A 22,989-nucleotide genomic window follows, 5' to 3' on the forward strand; every position below is an offset into this window, starting at 1 on the left:
ACTCTCCAGTTCCATCCATGTTGCTACAAAGGGCCATATTTCATTCTTTCTCATTGCCACGTAGTACTCCATTGTGTATATAAACCACAATTTCTTTATCCATTCATCAGTTGATGGACATTTAGGCTCTTTCCATAATTTGGCTATTGTTGAGAGTGCTCAACATCAGCACATTCTACACACTAAGCAAAAAGTAATACTGAGGTACTGTTTTGCACTGGGAAGTTCCATTCACCCTGGATTATCTCTGAAATATAAGCCCACTCTCACACAAGGCATGTTCTCCACCTTCTAAGTTAATTCTCAGCCCTCAGGGCCTGATATTCATATTTTATCTTTCTGACTTACTCTTCGGATACATTTTCTGGTCCTGATTTATATAGAGAGATATTTCTCTACTTTTTGAATACCATACTTTTTAAGGTGACTCAAATATTTTATACAAAGGGGTGAAATATAAATAAGAGAACTTCTTTTTGATTATCTTTGTTTCTTTAATAATTATTTTTGAGAATGGATGAAATTACAATTCTGTTTTAATTCATCATAAATTTCTCTCAGTAAAACAACCATTACATATATAGGGATCACTCTGTGTGTGTGTGTGTGTGTGTGTGTGTGTGTGTGTGTGTGTGAGAGAGAGAGAGAGAGAGAGAGAGAGAGAGAGAGAGAGAGAGAAACAACTCTTTTAGTATGTTGTCAAATAGGCGATACTCTGGGCAGTAAGAGCCTCAATGTCCTGAGGACAAGTACAGGGGCTTTATCAGACATGGTGAAAATTCCCTTAAATGAGCCCGACATTGATTCCAACACTCTTTCCTGGAGACCACATTTGCTTATAAAGATCACTCTAGAAAGAGGCACCACCCATTAGCCCTTCAGCCATGCCATGTCCTTATAGCAGGAGTTACACAAAACCAAACGTCTGTAGGGATGGACGTATAGCATAAATTTGCCAGTCCCCAGGACAGCAGTCGGTAAGCAGGCAATGGCACACTAAACCATTCCTTTTAAAGGAAGCAGACAAGTAGTTATCATTCGTGAATGTGTTGTAAGACTTTTCCATTTTTCAAGTTTAGCTAGAAATTCAGATTTTTACATGAAACTTCAAGATTTTAAAATGTTGAGAATGAATTCAAATGTTAAAATCACTGGGACAGGCTAAACAAAACTAACTGCAGGGGCACCTGGGTGGCTCAGTCGGTTAAGCATCTGACTTCAGCTCAGGTCATGATTTCACGGTACATGGGTTTGAGCCCCGCGTCGGGCTCTGTGCTGACAGCTCAGAGCCTGCTTCGGAGCCTGCTTCGGATTCTGTGTCTCACTGTCTCTCTGCCCATCACCTGCTCATGCTCTGTCTCTCTCTCTGTCTCAAAAATAAATAAAACATTAAAAAAATTTTTAAAAGAAAACAAAACAAAAAAACTAACTGCAGCCCAGATCTATCCTGTGGGCCCCAGACTGTGATCTCAGACTAGAAAGGTTTACTTACCACACAGCTCTCAAAGTAGGAGAAAATACTAAAATGGTTGGTCTTTCCTTAGTTTCTTTTTTAAGCGTGTATTCCTACAGAAGCTCAGTGAGGACTGTGAAACTACTCTTTGGCTGAATTATTTTTTAATTCTTAAGAATTAATAATCTTATTGTGTAATTGCTTATCTCCAAAGGCAAATCTTTTTAAGGAAAAGGCAAAAACTAAAGATAAAGGTGATGCTATAAATATATCAATTTATGCCATATAGTAACTCTTCAAGAAACGTAAAATAGTACTGAACGCACTCATTTTCCATTTCAAGGTTTCCCAGTGTATGTTCTGTGAACTGTCAGTCTGTAAGGTGGCTCTGCCAGACAAGCCTTGCTTAGGAAAAGTTATATACTATCTCTTCCTTCTTGGAGTTTCAGGGCACCCATTGGTGTACATTAACCAAAAGCTCTAAGAGGTTCTACAGGAAAGAAATCTGTTCAAATGTTGTTTTAACCCAGCATTTCCTAAATTATTTTCATGGAACCAACTTTTTCACAACACCTATTAATAAACACACTTTGGATAATACTGCCCAATTATATCTTACTTTTAGTATGTATCAAAATATGGCATAACAAGGTTGAACCAACTGAACAAAATACTGTAGAAACTTCACTCTAATCAAGGCCTTTTCTCACTTATTTCCTGCTATTGCTCTAAAAGGGCTGCTCTTGTAGAAGTTAACTTTAAATGGTTAAGAATACAGTAAATATAAATAATGAATAGCTATTCAAAGAACTGAACGCTTTCAGACTGAACTGCACAAAAGAGATGTTTCTCTATTTTGATATCAATGAGGAATAAAATAATTATAGTTCTATGTAAAAACTGAAGTTTCATCCTACTTAAAACTAAAAGTCATTAACAGGGATAAGATCAGGCCAAGTGCTAGGAAAAAAAAATAAGAAAGTATGGGTCAAGTATGGGTCATTCATTTCTGACAAGGAGCTATAACATTTTCTAAAAAGCAAATTCAATCGCTTCTCGGCCTTTTGGCTAAGATCAAGTGTAAAAAGCAAATTCATTGAAAATTTGCAAAAGCCCCTAAGTTAACATTCAATATAAAATGCATTTTTATTATATCTTTAATAACAGGGTAAGAGAAAACACTTAGCTTTAATAAAACAGTTTTTAACATAAACCTTAGGGCTTTAAGTTTCCAGACATGACCAAGCCACCCTATGGCTCTAGAATTCTCTCAGTTTATACCAGTATTTAGAATTTACACATTTACCTACCAATAAATAATAGTATGTTGAGCTCATTTTGAACATCTCACTCTATATTTTGTCTTGTTTGGTCATCTCCTGGTTACAAACATCCAACACATGATCATCCTACTGCACAGTGCCTTCCTTTTCATCTATTCATCTCAAGGCAGCTCTGCAAAGCAACCAAACTGTTCAGAGTCAACAGTGCAATCTGCTGGCCAGCTCCAGAAACTACCTGATCAACCCCTTCCTGCTGTTTTCTTTCCCATAAATTTCCCATAAAGCACATGGCCTAGCCTCCTCACCCTCATCTCCTCTTTCTCATTTCAATACCCTTTAAACTCCTACTCAAGCTCTTCAGGAGAAGGCCTCCATTTTTCTCTCCCTAGTCCTACAATCCTTTCAACCTACATGAACCACAAAAGCAATACTGCAGAACCATCAGGACCACTCTCCCCAGCAAGCAGCAGTATCACCGCTCTTCTGACAGCCAGGATGAGTCAGCTGAACTCCAGGCCGCTGACATACAGCTGCAACAGCTCGGCTGGTAATGAACTCAGGCCCACCCCAGTTGTCAGCAATTCTATTTTAAGCATCACAGACCTCACAGAATGACTGGAGTGCCCCACAGTATCACAAATAAACTAGTTTGTGGTTTGTGAGGCATCTTTATCTCTTTCATGTTATAAGGGGTTGTTTTTATTATTATTAACTACCAAAACTAATAGCCACAACAGCAATAATTGTGGTTTGGATCCTTCAAAGAACATTCATATTTGGCATCTCATTTCAACCTAATTTTTACCATACAGCTCCCTAACAAACAGGTCAGCCAATTTCCAGGAGTTTAGATGCTACCTATTATTCTCAAGTGCTGCTCTCCACCCGATGGAGACGGGGAGACACCCTCCTTGTATCCTCTGGGGGAAGTGGCCAGAAAGGAACCTAATAGCTAATGGTTTCATTGCTCTTGATAAGACTTCTGAACCCTGGGCTGCTCTCGGGCCTACAGTGAGAACTCCACTGGGCCTCCAAACAAAAAACTGTAACTCTCACACTCAGACTATTCCTCCCATTCCTGAGATACAAATAGATCGCAGGCCCCAGAGAGCTTCATCAAAATAGGCAGGATTCTTCCTACAGTGGGCGCCAAAAGTAACCCTAGGAAATTTTCTCATGCCCTCCCAGAATGCTCCAGGTCTACCGTCAGGGTGAGGAAACAGTTCAGGTACTGAAAGGAAACCCCTGCCATCTTCAGTAAGCTGCAGAACCTACCTGATGGACACAGGCTTACAGCCCTTCAGCTATTTTTGAACAATTCATATAACACTCTGCATACTGTTTCATAAGGGCATCCAGTAGAAAAAGCAGACCATGCATAAACTGTGCCCTGAAAATGGTGATGTACAGCCTTGCTCTATGCTGGACTTATAAAGCCATTATCAATTAAATGCAATGATTAATAACCATACTTATAACCAGAAGATTTAAGGGAATATCTTCTCTCTAAAGGCCTTCCTGACTCCCTCAGGAACATCTGACCACTTTGCCTTTGAGCCCCCACCCCACAACTACTCCTCATAATACTTTTATCATACTTTGACTCCTTATTTCACTTGGTATTTACATGTCTATTTCCTTCCACTGGGCTCTAGGGTGGAGAGCTAGGGTCCTCTAAGGCTGAGACCATATCTCTGTGTGGGTCCCAATTGCCTGGCAAAGTGCCCAACCCTTAGTGAGTGCTCTGTGCTCATCAGTGTTCTGGTGAATTAACAAAGGTTTTCCTGAGGGGCAGATGCTGATGCCACAAGATGTCCAGAATCTGCCCTTCTATAGCTCTCAGATTACTGAAAGCCTCCTTCCAGGGATAATGGAAATAGAGTGTATCTGGTCATCAGTGAGTGCCTCAGGGCTTGGCCTAATCAGCACAATTTCTGATGTCCCCCCCTCCCCGCCCCCACTGGGACCTACTCATTGATCAGAATTACCTAGTGCTCATTGTTGCTGCTGCTGTTCCTACATCACTTAGAAAACACAGGCATGATAGAGGATTTCCTTTTGAAGGAAAGAAGAAACTAGCACTTTTGAGCACATACACTACACCACTATGCTAGGCATTTTTTTTTTTTTTTTAATTTACATCCAAATTAGTTAGCATATAGTGCACCAATGATTTCAGGAGTAGATTCCTTAGTGTCCCTTACCCATTTAGCCCATCCCCCTTCCCACAACCCCTCCAGTAACCCTCAGTTTGTTCTCCATATTTATGAATCTCTTATGTTTTGTCCCTCTCTCTGTTTTTATATTATTTTTGTTTCCCTTCCCTTATGTTCATTTGTTTTGTCTCTTAAAGTCCTCATATGAGTGAAGTCATATGATATTTGTCTTTCTCTGACTAATTTCACTTAGCATAATACCCTCCAGTTCCATCCACACAGATGCAAATGGCAAGATTTCATTCTTTTTGATTGCCGAGTAATACTCCATTGTATATATATACCACATCTTGTTTATCCATTCATCCATCGATGGACATCTGGGCTCTTTCCATACTTTGGCTATTGTTGATAGTGCTGCTATAAACATTGGGGTGCATGTGTCTCTTTGAAACAGCACACCTGTATCCCGTGGATAAATGCCTAGTAGTGCAATTGCGGGTCATAGGGTAGTTCTATTTTTAGTTTTTTGAGCAACCTCCATACTGTTTTCCAGAGTGGCTGTACCAGCTTGCATTCCCAACTATGCTAGGCATTTTAACACACTGTCACACTTGAACTCACTATAACTATTATGCTACACACATTATACCTACTTTAGAGATAAGGAAACTAAGACTAAAAGAGTGAACTCAGAACTGAAAACCAGGTTTATCTGACCCAAAGTATATGTGTGTGTGTGTGCGCGCGCACGCACACACACACACACACACACACACACACACACACACACACTCTTTCCAATGCAATGATGTCCTGTTGCCTGTAAGACTCCTTGTCCTCCAGGTTACTGGCCACCAGTCATGCTTCCTGAGAGTCTCCTGAACAAGTCAAAATGCATTTTCATTTGTGAATGGTTAACTTCTCTTTTCTAAATTCATTCTACTCATTTTCAATGCGTTAAGAAATGACGGATAGATTCTTCTTAAACCTGCAAATAAAACTAGCATTTAGAAAAGCTGAAGAAAATGATTTAGTAATGAAATTGGCACCATATTTTCAGCTATTTTAACTTCCAGGTTCATAGTCTCAAGCAATTGTGCTCTGCAGCCAGACAATTTTGTCCAATGTCTACATAAATGTGTGTTTGCAGCTCCATGGTACAAGGACAAGGATGTTGTTACTGGCATGCTGATCACTAAAACTCTTGACAGTAACGTTCACATAAAAGTTCTACTTACCTAAGTTTTTCCTGGGAAGAAGCCTATTCTTTGAATGAACTTCATGGAATACTAATTCTACCAAAATCTTCACAGGTATAATCCCAAAACAGGTATATCAAATGGTGGCTTAAAAAATATTATACAAATTTATTTACTGCAAGACTTCTCAGAACCTTAATATATCAATTTTACCCAAATGTTTTCGGCTATGGGACCTTTAATTAAAGGAACAAATGGATATAAAGTGCACAAAGTAAGTTATCAACAAATGACACTTATCATTGCTACGAGCAAACCTTTTGTCAATGATCTTCTCAAGAGACCAGTGTCTGATGGGACAAGTGTAATTCATAACACAGTTTGGAAAACACTAAATATGGTCCCTTGGAGGATGGTACTGGCTATTTTACACACTAGAAACCATTTCAGTAGATCAGAACTACAGCATCTTTTAGACCTCTCTAGAAAGGGATTATAGCTTCCAAAGACTCAAGCACTAAGAAACTCTGGACTCAATTGCAAATTCAGAGACTGGGGAGAGGGGGAAGGATTTATTATGAATAGGAGGTATTTCTCTCGTTTTAGAGAAGAAATTCCTCCTTTGGAGAAATTACTATGATAGAAAGTGCCCAAACCACAAATTTAGACCAAAAGGAACAAAAAATAAAATAAAATAAAGATCAGAAATGCTGAAGATTTCTGAGGAGGGATATAGTGAATCTGATTTGACTGAGCCAAGATAAAATTATAGTTATTGTCTTAGGAAGTGGTAGGTGGAGAATGAAAGAGTTTAAGTAAATATACCACAAATCCAAAGGCTGAGGCCATCAATCAAGGTGCCCTGTAACTTAGCCCCTACTTAATTTTCCCAATTTAATTCCCCTCTACTCCCTTTCACACATTTGTGCTCCATCTAACCAACCTATATGTTCTCCACTCAATCTGCAGTTTCTCTTTTCTGTGTTTATGCTGTTGCCTTTCTCTGAAATGTCTATTTCCCACACTTCCACACCTCCACCTCTCCCCTGGCCAATCTCCAAACCCTTTTCATCTTTCAAGGCCCAGTTTAAATGACACTTCATCCAAGAAGCTTTCTTTTATCACTCCAGGTATATATAAACTCTCCAAAGCACTTAATCTTATCTTCATTGTATTTGATATTTTTCTTAAATTTGACAAATATTTGAAAAACTGTTATGTGCCAGGCTCTATAGGTTTGTGTATTTATTTATATACTTGTTTTATCTACCCATTATACTATTAACTTTCTGAACACAGGATTTTATGTCTGATTCATAGTAACCAGCTCTAATGCCTTGCCCATAGGAGTCCCTCAAACATGGTATAAAGGAAGGCCAGCACGTTATTTTTTAAAAATATGGCTGAAAGAGGGCTGAAGATAGCTATAATAGTAGGTGTGAGTCACTATAGGTGGTATAGTTGATCAGAGAAGGCTTCGGGAAAGAGACGGCATTTGAGAGGGGTCTTAAAATCAGTGTAGCAAAAATAAAAAATTAAAAAAAATAAGTGTAGCAATCAGAAACTGAAATGGGAGCAGAAATATTTCAGTTGACTGGAAAAGGGGTTCAGAAGTAAAGCAGAAAAAAGAAAGGTTGGAAAAAAAACTTGAAATCAGACTGGGAAAGTCTTAAGTCCCAGGCAAAGGGATCTGGACTGTCTTTGTACTAAAGAGGAGTGATTCAAAGTGCTGGAGATCCTATTGATACATAAAGGGGAACAGGAAAGACAGAATTATAGACAGATTGGACAGAATAAAAATTAAAAAACTGAGCCAGCATCCAACTGGTTTCCAGCTTCTTTGCTCCCAACATTTTTTTTTTCCAATTTTTGTTTTTCAAATTTTGAGTGGATGACCATGTTACCTGAGCAACAGGCTCCACAAGTGACCTTACACAAGCACACTTCGGTTTGCTAAGACAGTTTTAAATATACAGTTGACCCTTGAACAATACAGGTGTGAAGCACGCAAGTCCACTTATATGTAGATTTTTTTGATTAATACAGTATACTACATTTTTCTCCTCATGATTTTCTTAATAACATTATCTTTTCTCTAGCTTACTTTATTCTAAGAATATGGTATATAATATATATACAATAGGTTTAATCAGCTGTATATGTTATTGTTAAGGTTTCTGGTTAATAGTAGGATTTTGGTAGTTAATAATATTTATGGGGAGCCAAAGGTTATATGTGGATTTTTCAACTACGTGGGGTGTCAGCACCCCTAACACCCCTACCCCACTGCTCAAGGGCCAACTGTATAGAAAATCAATCTGTCATATTTCAGGATATTTATAAATTGTGATTATGTTATAAGCTGTAAGGAGGAGGAAGCAGGAAACTTCTATAATACTCCTTTCAAGGTGTTTACTATCCCACATCTCTGGCCAAAGTGTTTTAGAAGGTAAGAGTCATAAAAATCTCCTTCCACACCTCTTCTTCAAGGTTACTGATTTTTAGTCCCTATCTCTGTTAGACTCTAACAGGTTTCCTGCTCTATCAGTTTGCTGTTTTGTACCTTCAGGTTCAGTCTATTTATACATTCAAAAAGTGGAGTCACCTTGACAAAAGGGACCACTGTCACAATGTCTGTCCACTTCACTGGAAGCCTGGACAAGAACACAGCTATTCTCTGGGATGCCTGGAACATCTGAGCTACGGAATTCCTTTTGCTGGAGAAGAGGTCAAAATCACACATCTAGGAGCTTTGCAATAGTTCCTGCTGTTGCCCATTTGTCTACCCACTCTTTGGAACTGAGAAGTCAATTAATCGAGCTATAAATAGTGTCTTCTGTCATCTTTAAGGATCAGACCTATACATACATAGGGTAGTCTAAGTAGAGTTATTTAATGAAAGGTAATCACTGACCAAAAATACCTCCTAATACTATCTGGAATCCACTGATTTGGGATTTGTTGAGTTAAAAAACAAACACAATCTTAGAAAGGTGAGAGGGAACCTTGCTATCAGGCTCTGTATTAGGAAAACAATCTGATTAACCTAATCCACACAAAGGTAAAGGGGGTTTGATCTGGGGGAACAGAATAAGGGAGAACGTCAATGGATAGAAAATCTGTGAGGTCATTCTGGAACATTGTGTATTTCCAAGGAGAACTCCAGAGAGGATCAGAGAGAACTAAATAACAGAATGAGGGCACTAGGATCCTGAAAAGTAGCCAAGCCAAGAAGTAGAAAAAGCCATAGCTCAGAAGGTTTGGTGAATGAGTTCCAAAGGTTGACTTTACCTTGAGTTATTGCCAAGGTCCTCATTTACTCCCAATAGTTCAACCCAGCTCTCACTTTCTGTGGGAGCATCCAAAACGAGGTGGAATGTACTGAAACCTGGGTGGGGAAGTGTGGCCAAATGAGGCTGGGAGTGATAGATGTGGAGCTAAAGCCAACAAAGAAAAGGTTTCAAAAATGGAGCCAAAAGAGCTGGAACCCAAAATGGGATCCAGTTCATTAGAATTATAGGTATTTGGGGACTTTTCTGTTTCCCATCCTGAGTTTTATTCAAATTGTTTATGCTGGAAATTCTGAGTATGCCTGGGTTAAAGAAATACGTAATCAGCAACCACCATTCAGAATTCACCAAGCTCCAATAAAACTGTTTCACTTGAGTTCAGAAAATGAAAACTGCAATAAGGCAGAAATTTGCAGAAACACAAACAGTGAAAGTTAGTTTCCCCATAAACATTTCCAAAACAGATAGTTACACTAATTATTTTTCAAATGTCCTTCATGCTCAGGGTAATAAATGTATTTGGAGGGAAAACAATCAACATACCACCTCCATCTGCAACCACCACTGCTCATTCCCTTCTCAAAAGATGTCCAGTCCTGGTGAAGGCATGCCCTGAGAAGGCGTATTAGCCTCCTTTTCCCACAGAGCAAGTGACATGATACTTCCAAGGTACACAAGCTCATCTGCTCATCTCTGGTCTCCTCCCCTCAATTCAACAGCTTCTTAGTCTACTTTGGGCGTAACTATCTTCATGTGGATCTCTATCACTCTGCTTTCTTTTTTTTTTTTTTTTAAATGTATAAATCTATTTCTAATCCTCTCTTATGGTGGCAGAGACTCTCTGGAGGTTAACCATTTACCTTTCAGACATCTGACTCTGCCAAGTTGGGATCGGTCTTTCTAATCTCACACTATTCCAAAGAGATTTAGAAATGTTACTCCAGCTTTCTCATTATGTGTTCAGAGGAAACACTACACCCTCCTATTCTAGCCACAGTGTACACAGCCTTTCCTCAGCTTAAATTAAGACCGAAGTTAGCAAAGTTTCCCTACTCTTTTTCCCCAACTGCATAGCTACTCTATCCAAGTCTGCTAACTGCTATAAAAATTTGGTAATGGCCCCAGAATGTGAAATACATGGTGGCACTGTCACACTTGCTAAAATCCTTGCTTCTTCTTCTGCATCGATTATTCTATAACCCAATATCTCCATTCTTTGTAACTCCTCTGCTTTCCATGCTGCAGTCTCCCCCTTAGAGGTGGACAAGTCCCAGCGCCATTCTTCTGCAGCCAACTATAAACCCTGCTCTAGATGCCACCATTCTTTTCAGTAGATGTTACTATGTAATAAGCTCTAATCTTGCTCTCCTGACTATAGCACCATACGGCTCTAACAGCATCATCCGGTTACATCTGCACAAGTACCAAGTGCTTTCACATTCATTTTCCTCTTATCTGAGCTGCTCAACATCGCAGAGAGAAACCATTATTCCTGCCATTTTATAGATGAGGAAACTAAGATCCTGCAAGGATTAGGTGACTTATTCTGAACCAAGCAGATAACTTAAATGCTAGAGTCAAGACTTCTACTTCTGGGGGCACCTGGGTGGCTCAGTCGGTTAAGCGTCCGACTTTGGCTCAGGTCAGGATCTCACGGTTTGTGAGTTTGAGCCCAGCGTTGGGCGGGCTCTGTGCTAACAGCTTAGAGCCTGGAGCCTGCTTCAGATTCTATCTCTGTCTTTGCCCCTCCCCTGCTTGCTGTCTCTCTGTCTCTCTCTCAAATATAAAAGATAAAACATAAAAAAAATTTTTTTAGAAGACTTCTACTTCTGACCCCAACTCTTTCCCCATGCACATTTCTGAGAATAAACTTAACTGCCAAGCAAGCCCCACATTTGGTGTAAGTCTAACAGGGGACGCTGCAAGCCCCGGGAGAGATTCCTGCCTCGGTCCCTTGGTCCACATCACAATTTTTACTCTATTTCCCACTCCTAGCACCAGCTCTTGACACACACTCATCCCCTTCCAAATTCCCTCAATCCTCTATCTGCCATGCTAACCAATTTCTTTTTTTGTTGTTCTGAATACAGCCTTGCCCCTTCTTCACTGATAACCCCTGTCAGGAGAAAGTAGGCAGTCTTCATCTCTTACCCAATGACTTACTCACATGCTTTGGCTCAGAAACCACAACCTCTTAACCATGAACTCTGTATAAGTGTACATTTGTTTATGGTCTGGGGTTCATGTTCTCTGTCCTTGCCCTCTCCCTCTCCCACCCTGTTTGTAGCTATCCATTTTAGAGTGTAAGCTCTAGGTAAGCCAGTTGTAGGTACCATTCACAATGCCTTGCATTCAGAGGGGCATAAACATTGCCAATTATGATCTTTTTTAAAAAAATAATAAATTACTCCTGTCCTTGATCTGAAAAATGACAGAAACCAGTTGCCAAAAACGCTTAGAGCATTGTTTACTTCAATTCAGAGTTACTGAATAGGAATTAGCTTAAAAGAGCTGTAAAGGGAAAGACAAGGACACATTTGTTTACACGCAGTCCCAAAGGTATAAAATGAAATACTGAGTAATTTGTTATTAGCTTCTCATCAACAATAGTCCAGCTCTATTGCATAGCAAGGTCACCCCGGGTAAGAGAATCCTAGTTACCAGCATTCCCATTACAAAAAGGAGGCGCTCAGCTATTCCAAATGCATATGTGCTCTGGAAAAGCAACAGCTGGCTACATATTACTTACTGGCTTATCCTTGATGGTGGGGCTTGACACACACAGGTACAGTTTCCCGTCTTCTTCCAGGCAGGCATCTATCAACGCTTGCACTGAGCTCTCCTCCTGGAACAGCAGAAAGGCATAGCCTTGGGAGGACAAAAACAAAAGGATAGAGGGAAAAATCAGTAAATTAAACTCAAAGTATCAAATAAAAATTTATCTGTTGTTTCACTTCGGCAGATTCTTACTAGAATCCAAGAACCTGAAATGGGACACAGGGAAGTAACAGTCATTGAGACCCTCATATGCCGGGCATTGGATTAGATACTCACTGACGTGGTCTCAATTCTTATAATTGCTCAGAGAAGCAAGTTCAGAACTCCTCTATGGAATTTCCATGAAATACAAGCATACCTAATTTTATTGAGCTTTACTTTATTGTGCTCTGCAGATACTGAGTTTTTTGTTTGTTTGTTTTACAAATTAAAGGCCTGTGGCAACCCTAAGTCAATTAAGTCTATGGAAGCCATTCTCCCAAAAGCATGTGCTTACTTTGTGTCACTGTGTCACATTTTGGTATTCTCACAATATTTCAAACTTTTTCATCATTATTATTATATTGGTCATGGTGATCTGTGATCAGGGATCTTTGATTTATTATCATGATTGTTTTGGGATGCCATCAACTAGGACCATAGAAGACAGTGAACTTAAATACTGTGTGTATTCTGACTGCTCCACTGACCAGCCATTCCACTGTATCTCTCCCTTTCCTTGGGCTTCCCTGTTCCCTGAGACACAAACATAATTTCAATCCCCTGAAATCAGGCCAACTTATAAACCTATAGTTGCCTCGAAGTGAAAGGAAGCGTTGCACGTCTCTTACTTTAAATCAGCAACTAGAAATGATTCAGCACAGTGCAGAAGACATGTTGAAAGATGAGAGGGGCCACAGGTTAGGCTCTTGAGCCAGTTAGCCAAGTTGCAGTGCAAAGGAAAAGTTCTTGAAGGAAATTAAAAGTGCTACTCCAGTGAACACATGAATGATAAGAAAGCAAAACAGCTTTATGGTTGATATGAAGAAAGTTCTAGTGGTTTGGATGGAAGATCAGAGCAGCCACAACTTTCTCTTCAACCAAAGCCCCATCCAGAGCAAGGCCCTAACTCTCTACAATTCCATGAAGACTGAGAGAGGTGAGGAAGCTGCAGGAGAAAAGGTGGAAGCTAGCAGAGGTTGGTTCATGAGGTTTAAAGAAAGAAGCTGTCTCCATAACATAAAAGTGCAAGGTAAAACAGCAAGTGCTGATGTAGAAGCTGCAGAAGTTATCCAGAAGATCTAGCTAAGGTTAATTCATGAAGGGGGTTACACTAAAAAACAGGTTTTTCAATGTAGACGAAACAGTCTTCTACTGGAAGAAGATGCAATCTAGGACTTTCATAGCAAAGCTTCAACGCCAAGCTTCAAAGCTTCAAAGGACAGACTCACTCTCTTGTTAGGGGTTAATGCAGTTGGTGACTTTAAGTTGAAGTCAATGCTCATTGACCATTGTGAAAATCCTACAGGCCTTAAGAATCATGCTAGATCTACTCTGCCTGTGCTCTATAATACAGGAACAATAAAGCCTAGTTCACAGCACATCTGTTTACAATATAGCTTATTGAAATGTTAGGCCCACTGTTGACCTACTACTCAGAAAAATAGATTCCCTTCAAAATGTTACTGCCCATTGACAATGCACTTGGTCACCTAAGAGCGCTGATGGAGATGTAAAATGAAATGAATATTGTTTTCATGCCTGCTAACACAATGTCGATTCTGCAGCCCATGGATCAAGAAGCCATCTCAACTTTCGAGTCTTTTTTTTTTTTTTTAATGTTTGTTTATTTTTGAGAGAGAGACAGAGTGTGAGCAGGGGAGGGGCAGAGAGAGGGAGAGACACAGCATCCAAAGCAGACTCCAGGCTCTGAGCAGTCAGCCCAGAGCCCGATGTGGGGCTCGAATTCGTGAACCTCGAGATCATGACCTGAGCCGAAGTGGGACGTTCAACCAACTGAGCCACCCAGGCACCCCCAACTTTCTAGTCTTATTATTTTTTTAAGTTTGTTCCTTTTTTGTTTTTATTTTTTATTTTTGTTTTTGTTTTTGTTTTTTTAAGTAATCTCTACACCCAATGAGGGGCTCAAACTCAACCCCAAGATCAAGAGTTACATGCATCCCCGAATGAGTCAGCCAGGTGTGCTCCAAGTCTTCTTATTATTTAAGAAATACATTTCATAAGGCTGTAGCTGCCAGCGATTCCTCTGATGGATCTGGGCAAAGCAAACTGGAAAACTTCTGGAAAGGATCCACCATTCTAGATGTGATTAAGAATATTCGTGATCCATGGGAAGAGGTCAAAATATCACCATGACAGAAGTTTGGAAGAAGTTGAGCCCAACCCTTATGGATGACTTTGAGAGGCTGAGGACTTCAGTGGAGGAAGTAACTGCAGACGTGGTAGAAACAGCAAGAGAACTAGAAGTGAAGCCAGAAGATGTAACTAAATGGCTGTAATCTCATGAAACAACCTTAACAGATGAGGAGTTGATTCTCATGGGTGAACAACAACAACAACAAAATGGTTTCTTGAGATGGAATCTATTTCTGGTAAAAATGCTGTGAAGATTGTGGAAATGATAACAAAAGATTTAGAATATTACATAAACTTAGCTGATAAAAGCAGAGGCAGAGTTTGAGAGCACTGACCCCAATTTTGAAAGAAGCTTTACTGTGGGTCAAATGCTATCAAACAGTATTGTGTGCCACAGAGAAATCATTTGTTTTGGTGTGACAAAGTTGTCTTATTTTAAGAAATTTCCAAAGCCATACCAACCTTTAGCAACCACCACCCTGGTCTGTCAGAAGCCATGAACACTGAGTCAAGATTCTCCACCAAAAAAAATTACAATTCATAGAAAGCTCAGATGATGGTTAGCATTTTTTTTTTTAGCAATAGTCATTTTTAATTAAGGCATGCAGATTTTTAGACATAATGCTATTGCACACTTAACAGACTACAGTATAAACATAACTTTTATATGCACTGAGATACTAAAAAATTCATTTCATTCACTTTATTGAAATATTTGCCTCATTGTGGTGATCTGAAACTGAACCCACAATATCTGCATAGTATACCTATAGATCTGGTCCTCCTGAGAGCAGGCAGACTCATCACTGGCCTGAGCCACAACCACTAGTCAAAAAACAAGCATCACCTGCCCTCTAACTTCCACCAAGCTTTAGGTTTGACACATGCTACAACATGAAGGTACCTTGAAAATATTATGCCAAGTGAAAAGGTAGGCACAAATATCGTATGATTCCATTTATATAAAATGTCCAGAATAGGCAAATCTATGGAGACAAAAAATAGATTAATGGTTGTCTAGGGCTAAAGGACTAGAGGGAATAGGTACAGGGTTTCTTTTGGGGATGATGAATATTTTCTAAGATTGATTGTGGTGATGGTGGCATAACTCTGTGAACATACGGAAAACCACTGAATTTTACAAGTTAAATGGGGGAACTGTATGGTGTGTGAATTACAGCCCAACAAAAGCTGCCTCCCCCAAAAGGCCCAATAATAACGTAGGGTTATTTACGTGTTATATTTACATGTATATTTACATGTTATTTCTGATGATGATGCTTTCTTCCTCCAAGGATACACTCCTATCTCATGACAGAGTATACAATAAACATGGATACTAGCTGCAGAACTTCCACAGAGACAGTCAGTTTGTTCACTTTGATTCAGTAAGATTTACTGAGCAACTATTACAAGTAGGATACAATCTATGGCTTAGGAGAAAAGTGAGATGGAAGAGAGTAGGTTCCTACTGTCAAGAGACTTACATGGTAGAAGAAACAGACATTTAGACAATTAACTATTTGCTACAAAGCTGAAGGAGATACGTGGGAACAAAAAGTGCCATGGTAGCCCAGAGGAGCAAGGACTCTGACTTGAGAGAATCACCAAAGACTTCAAAGAGATTAACAGACGTTCAAGGGACCAATTCTAGCATCTGCTGCCATGCTGGCATTCATGAATGGCAGCTGAGCAAAGGCCCATCATGAGCTAGTCTAAGCTTGAGTATCCAACTATTTGGCCTCTCTGCAACCCCTCTAGCTTTGCTAAGTCTCTCAGCTGTCACCTCCACTCCCAGCCCTGCTACTGATCTCAAAAAAAAAAAAAAGAACAAAACAAAACAAAAAAAACAAACCAAACCAAAATAAAAAAACCATCACCAATATGTTTCTACTCTGGTGCCAGAAAGGTGTAAATGGTAGAGAAGGATAAGAACTTCCAAATTCAGAAGATTCTCACACATCAAACAAAGATGTTAACCAACTGGCCTAGAAGCAAAGCTCTTGGGAGTCCCGGGCAGCACCTAATGACAGTAGCAATAGATAATGAATAATGGGTACTTTTTAAAAAATCTTTTTTTCCCAGTTCTTTGGGAAACTATACAAAGTATCCAAGCGAATACAGCACAAAAAGGTCAATCACTACCATCTAAGCAAACACAGAGGAAACAGATCAACCACTACCTGGCACACCAAGAGTGGCCAATGCAACTGGCTGAAGCCAGCGCACAGGGGACAGCACCAAGCCCATGGGAGTGGGTATGTAGATACAACAGGGAGGCTGCCTAAGTGATAGGACCCAGAGCTGTTTTCTGGGCTCTGCTCCCAGGCTAGATGGGTCAGAGGATTCAGCAGGTGGCTAGGCAAGAAAAATAAAACCTAACTGCAAACTAGAAAAAAATATCATTTCTTCATATCTTTTCTCTGTTGGAAACAGTATCAAACTATCACCAAGCCCCAAGGAATCTATTAAAAATTCAGTGTTTTCATTTAATGTGAGAACATTAATTCCACTTGCCAAAGTGAATATTAGAGATGAGTGGGTTAAAAAATGCAAATCATAAAGAGGAGGTCTCAGCATGTCCTCTCAAACCTCCTGGCTCACCATGTGAAATCCTGGTACAGATGGTCCACAAAGGTCCTAAGAGGCACACAGGCTATCTTGTTCTTGGAGAGGGCCCCATCTGTGTACGTTATGCACAGGCATATCAAAAAGGCCTGGGGATGGGGCATGCTCACTGAGCTGAGGCTTTCTCCAGCTCCTTGCCACCAGAAGGCCACCAGGCTGACCGCATTTTTCTGGCACATCACTGTACACCCTCTGAAATCTTCCACATCAAATCCTGCACGGATCTCAGCTTGGGCATCAGAGGAGAGGGAGTGTCTCCCCATAGCAGCTGAGTAGCTACCACAAAAGTGGGCAGATCTTCAGTCATGCCTCTCTCACAGCCATAAATGTCACCATTAGCATTAGAGTATAAACAATGAGGAGTTGCAAGTAAAAGCCTACCACAAATATTATTACTGAGAAAAATATCTACAAAGAGCTTCTTTTCCTTTCCCAAATGGTGGCCCATAACATTTAATCAACTTCTTCAGGATAACTTTTATAGCAAGTCAGCTTTTATAATAAATCATCTCTACTCCCTCACCAGCAAGCTGCCACTCGCAGTAACGACAATATTCTCTTAGCATTACAAAGCGGTGTGACTCAAGTTCAACAATTTCCTTCAACCCTACTTCCTACCTTGGGCTTTCTAACCAAAACAAAATTCACCAGAGACATCCCAAATCACTCATGAACAGTACCTTCACCTACTAAAAACACCTTCTGACACCTCAAGGTCAACCAAACCCAGATGACAACAGAAATCAAGAGTATTAAAAACAAATCAGGAATGAAGAATCCTTCAAACATATTTCCCTTTTGATGTTCAGAAGTTTAAGGTCAAAGCAAACAAAGTAGAAAAAGATTCCTTCTAGAATAACAAGGTCAATGTGAGATGAAAATTAAATCAATTATTTGCAAAAAGTCAAATTCCACATGGTACTATGAAAAGAGTTCTGGACTAGGAGTCAGAAGGTCTGGATTTAGATCTAAGTCCTAACATTTATTAGCTGTGTGTAATAATAGCTAGCATTTATTGAGCATCTATTATGCACCAGGCACTATTCTGAGTGCGTTCTTTCATCATCACACACATCCTATAAGGTAGGCATTACTTTTAGTTGTTTTACAGTTAAAGAAATTGCACAGAGTGATTAAGAAAGTTGTTCAAAGTAACCTAGCAAGTGATCGAACCATGAACTTGAAAATCAACTTAAACTTTCTGAGTCTTGGCTCTTTTCTCTGTAAAATGAAAAAAAAAAATAAGTCTTTGTCCTCATTATCTTACAGAGATGTTGTAGGTTATGAAATAACACACATAAAGGTACTTTGTAAACCAGGTATTGTGCAAGTGTCAATTTTTCTTTTTCTGCATTTTCAGTTACTTGTGTGATATGTAAAACTGAGTTTTGCATACAATCTCATTATAGAAATTAGAGTTCAAATTAATGATATGCACTTTCCACTGGGCATTTCCAAGTGTTTGGTGAATAAAGTGCAGTAATCTAGATACTAAAGAAAAACTTTAAAGCTATTTGAATAACAGGCTGAACATTACCATAAACAAATGATAAAAGTGACTGAATATTTTGCTTTCATATATCACTAGCCATCTCCACCAGGAGACAGAATTATCAGATGTGATATTATTTGCTGATTCTAATACATTCTTTAAATAAAAGACTATCTGGGGCACCCGGGTGGCTCAGTTGGTTAAGTATCTGACTTTGGCTCAGGTCATGATCTCACGGTCGGTGGGTTTGAGCCCCATGTCAGGCTCTGTACTGACAGCTCAGAGCCTGGAGCCTGCTTCAGGTTCTGCATCTGCTTCTCGCTCTGCCCCTCCTCCACTCACACTCTGTGTCTTTCTCTCTCATAATAAACATTAAAAAAAAATTAAATAAAAGCCTATTATGCCTACAAATCAAGCTCCTCAAACTGTCACTGTTGGCAAGTTCTATTAGTATGAAAGGTGTGTGTGTGTGTGTATGTGTGTGTGTGTGTGTGTGTGTGTGTGTGTGTGTGTATATATATATATATATATATATATATATATATATAAAAGCTTGGCAAAAAAATTATTAGCTCTCCTGTTCTCCCTTGCCCTCTGAGCCAGTAAGAGATAACAGGATCATAAAACTCAAGTTTCAGAAATAGCAGTCTTGTTTGCCACATACCTGAGGAGTGTGGCGGGGCTTCAGAGATGTTGTGAGCTATGGGAGGTCCTCAACTCAGAGCCAGTCTGTGGGTGGAATTATGGGCTCCAAGGGAATAGGAATTCTTAGCACTATCAGCATCATGACTCTGGGTTGGGCAGAATGGATGGCAGGAAATTGCTTGCTTTCCCTTTCCCATTGGTGCCAAATAGGTTGGGGGAGGAAGGGTACAACAGTGAGGGATTTTTGGACAAGCCTGGACTGACCACACTTCTCCAGGGTAAAGAGGAACAGGCAGGTATGGGGTTGTGGGGGGAGGGGGGACTCAATTGGGATTATTCCATTTTATTTGGCCAGGTTTTTGCAGGGCAAATTTAATTAAAAGATAATTTTTCTCTTAATACCTGAGAACACACTAAGTATAACAACCTCCAAAATGTTCTTGGCTACCTGTCAAAAACAATGCTTTCTGAGCTCTTAAATACATAATTTTTCATGTTATAATTTTTTATACTTGATCCCCATAACAATCACCACCAACTTCACCACCACAAACACCAGTTACTAAGTGCTTACAGTGCGCCAGGCACTTTGCTAATAATAACACTTTACATCTGTCAGCTCTTTTCATCCTCACAGTAATTCTATGAGGTAAATACAGGTGTTATTATTATCATTTTACAGACAAGGAAACTGAAGCTCCAAGAGGTTAAGGGATACTTCAGAGATTAAAACCTAGAGATTAAATTTGGAATTAAAACCTACATCAGCTTTTGGAGTCCTCATTCTTGATCCATTATATTTTTTTATCCATTTTTTTCATTATCCATCTTTATCTATTATACTGTCTCACCTAAAAATGATGAGGCAAAAATTTCAATATCATTAGCAAATAGGGACTGGCCTAGTTATTATATATTTATTGTTACCTTTGTTACAGTGATCATTTCACAGAAATGGTAGAAAGTAGCAGAAAGTGGTCACCTGTGCTTCAGTCCTAAAATATAAGGTCTATGCATATATATTTGCTCTAAATAAAGCCCATAAAACTATATTAAGAAGAATTGAAATGATGAACTTCAAAATCATCAGAAGTTTAGATTTAGTTTTATTTAGGTCAAATTGTCATATTTAATAAAGATGCTTATTGGCTTTCAATGTATTTTTAGGTTGTATATTTAGAACGAAGGTACTTGAGGGAGTTAAAGAGCAGATCTCACTAAATTAAATAAGATTTTAACAAAATGAATATCATCGTCCCAGTAATAATTGACTTAAGCAAGAATCATCAGTGGATTCTAAAACCACTGGGTGAATTTGGGAAGGGATACAAGATATTCAACATACTCTTAAAGTATCATTTTACAGATTATTCAGTATTTGCAAAGGGAGGGAAAGGCACTTTTAAAATGGAGGAATCCTGGAGTGTCTGGGTGGCTGAGAGTTGAGTGTCCAACTCTTGATGTTGGCTCAAGTCATGATCCCAGGGACATGGGATCGAGCCCTGTGCTGGGGCTTGCATTGAGTGTAGAGCCTGCTTGAGATTCTCTCTCTCTCTCTCTCTCTCTCTCTCTCTCTCTCTCTCTCAAAGAAAAGGAAAAAGAAAAGAAAGAAAAGAAAAGAAAAGAGAAGAAAAGAAGAGAAAAGAAAAGAAAAGAAAAGAAAAGAAAAGAAATGAAGGAATCTGGCAGACAACATCTTAACCAAATGATCAAACTTAACATCACCAACAATAGGGCAAACTGATTTAACATGCACTATGTTAACTGACTTAACAAGTACTCCTGTACTATGTCCTTCTTAGTGCAGCTCATCATCTACATACTCTTCCTGCTGACAGTGTTTTACCTGAATCTCATTATGAGGAAACAATCAGATTAATTCCAAATTAAGTGATATTCTATAAAACATCTGACACTGATCCATCAAATGATACAGAAGATAAAAAGCTTAGGGAACTATATAAATTAAAAGACAGTAGAAAGATATGACAACTAAATGAAGACTGTATTTGGATGTTAAGACTAAATGTTTGAATCTTGGATAAAAAAACAGCTCTAAAGGACATTACTAGAACAATCTGGATATTTCTTGTTACAGGAGACATATGCAGAAGCACTTAGGAGTGAGAGGTCTTGATGTCTATAACCAAATGAAAACTATACACACAGAAAGAGAAAAAAAGAGAAAGCAAATGTGGCAAAATGCTGACAACTGGTGAATCTAGAGGAAGCCTATATAGGTGTTTGTTGCATTATTCCTACAGTTTACAGCTTTTTTGTAGGCTTGAAATTTTTTAAAATAAAAATTTGTAGGGAAAAAATTAAAAATCACAAGGTCTTTCTGGGGAAGACAGTAATATAGTCTCCCATTCTCTAAAGAGCTGTTTGGGTGTTTTTAAAGACCCAACAGTTCTTAAAATCAACTAACGCTCTTAGTGATTTATATGTTTCAAGTATCAACTGCAATGGAAAAACAATTTCAGCTTGTAGGGCAGTGCCCCAAACCACTGCTACATTCATAAAACAGCTGACCAAGGGACAGTCAGTTTCTGATTAAGTGAGATCAGTCCCAGAAGGAAAGATCCATGGTCTGAACAGACACACACACAGGCGCGCGTGCGCACACACACACACACACACACACACACACAGAATGAGAAAGAGATCTCTCCTTGCACAGAATCCAGGCTCCCTGATTTCTTGTGACCTTCCTAGACAGGCCTGAAGGGCACCTCTCCAGCCACAGCTGCCTGAGTTCAGACACTTTTTGCCACAGAAGTCTGTTCTAAACATTCTTACTAACCTTGGCAATCAGGTCAGAAGACTTACCTGGTTTGCCTCAGGCGTCTTTGTCTTTGGATTCAATTCAATAGAACCAAAAATATTTATGAGGTATAAGGCATGAAGCTAGGCAAGGAAGCTACAAAGACAAAGAAGCCAAGGAAGAACCCCGTCCTAGAAAATTCCAACCTATAAATAAATGACTAAGGAACACCATGAAATGTATTATGTTGGGGGTGTGTCTGTCCTACAGAACACTGATGAAAGACAAATAGAGCAGAGGTGTCCAAACACCAGGGAAAGCCATAGAACAAAGGCCACGTATGAAATGGAGGATAATTAGTCTTCCTGGAAATAAGAGCATTCCAAGTTCAGGACAGTGCAGGCCAAGGCACACAAGGTCAAAGGGTTGGCTCATTTGGAAAACAGAGACTAGAGATCATTAATTAGAGTACAGGATTGAGGGCACTGGGTGGGAAGAGCTGAAGCACCTCACCAACTCCCGGCCTGCTGCCTGGAGAACACTGTAGGTCTCTGAACTGTATTCCCTATTCATTTTCCCTCTTGGATGAAAACATCTGATTTCCAAAATTTACTGAACACTTACTATGTGCTCTAGGCACTTCAGACATAAGCAAGACTTTGTTCTCAAGGAATTAATAAGCTAGTATAAGAAAGTCATGAAGAATAAATACATAGAGAACTCTAATCTAGAAACAATGCATTAAGGATTCTAAGAAGTATTTTTTTAAGTATTTGTAGAAGTTGGACTTCATAGAAAGAAGACATATCTTTCAGTGAAGAAGACCTGGATAGAGAAATCAGGGAAGTCTTTCTGTAGGTGGTAGCAGATCTTGATGGTATGACATAGTTGAAAAAATGGAGGACATTCCAAGGGAAGGAATTAGCCTAAGTTAAGATGTAGA

The 22,989-nt window shown here is 39.4% G+C and overlaps 1 protein-coding gene across 7 annotated transcripts in view; it reads right to left on the bottom strand.

Moving 5' to 3' along the window:
* The window catches only part of CPEB3 (cytoplasmic polyadenylation element binding protein 3), a 188,558-nt gene that overhangs the window by 36,521 nt on the left and 129,048 nt on the right, over positions 1 to 22,989 (bottom strand). For all 7 annotated transcript variants that reach the window (XM_042961001.1, XM_042960999.1, XM_042961000.1 and 4 more), the window contains one exon: positions 12,134 to 12,252. In XM_042961001.1, coding sequence (XP_042816935.1) covers positions 12,134 to 12,252 — 119 coding nt within the window. The remainder of the gene's footprint in view (positions 1 to 12,133; positions 12,253 to 22,989) is intronic.

Source organism: Panthera tigris, chromosome D2 (assembly GCF_018350195.1).
Source record: "Panthera tigris isolate Pti1 chromosome D2, P.tigris_Pti1_mat1.1, whole genome shotgun sequence".
Lineage (NCBI taxonomy): Eukaryota > Metazoa > Chordata > Mammalia > Carnivora > Felidae > Panthera > Panthera tigris.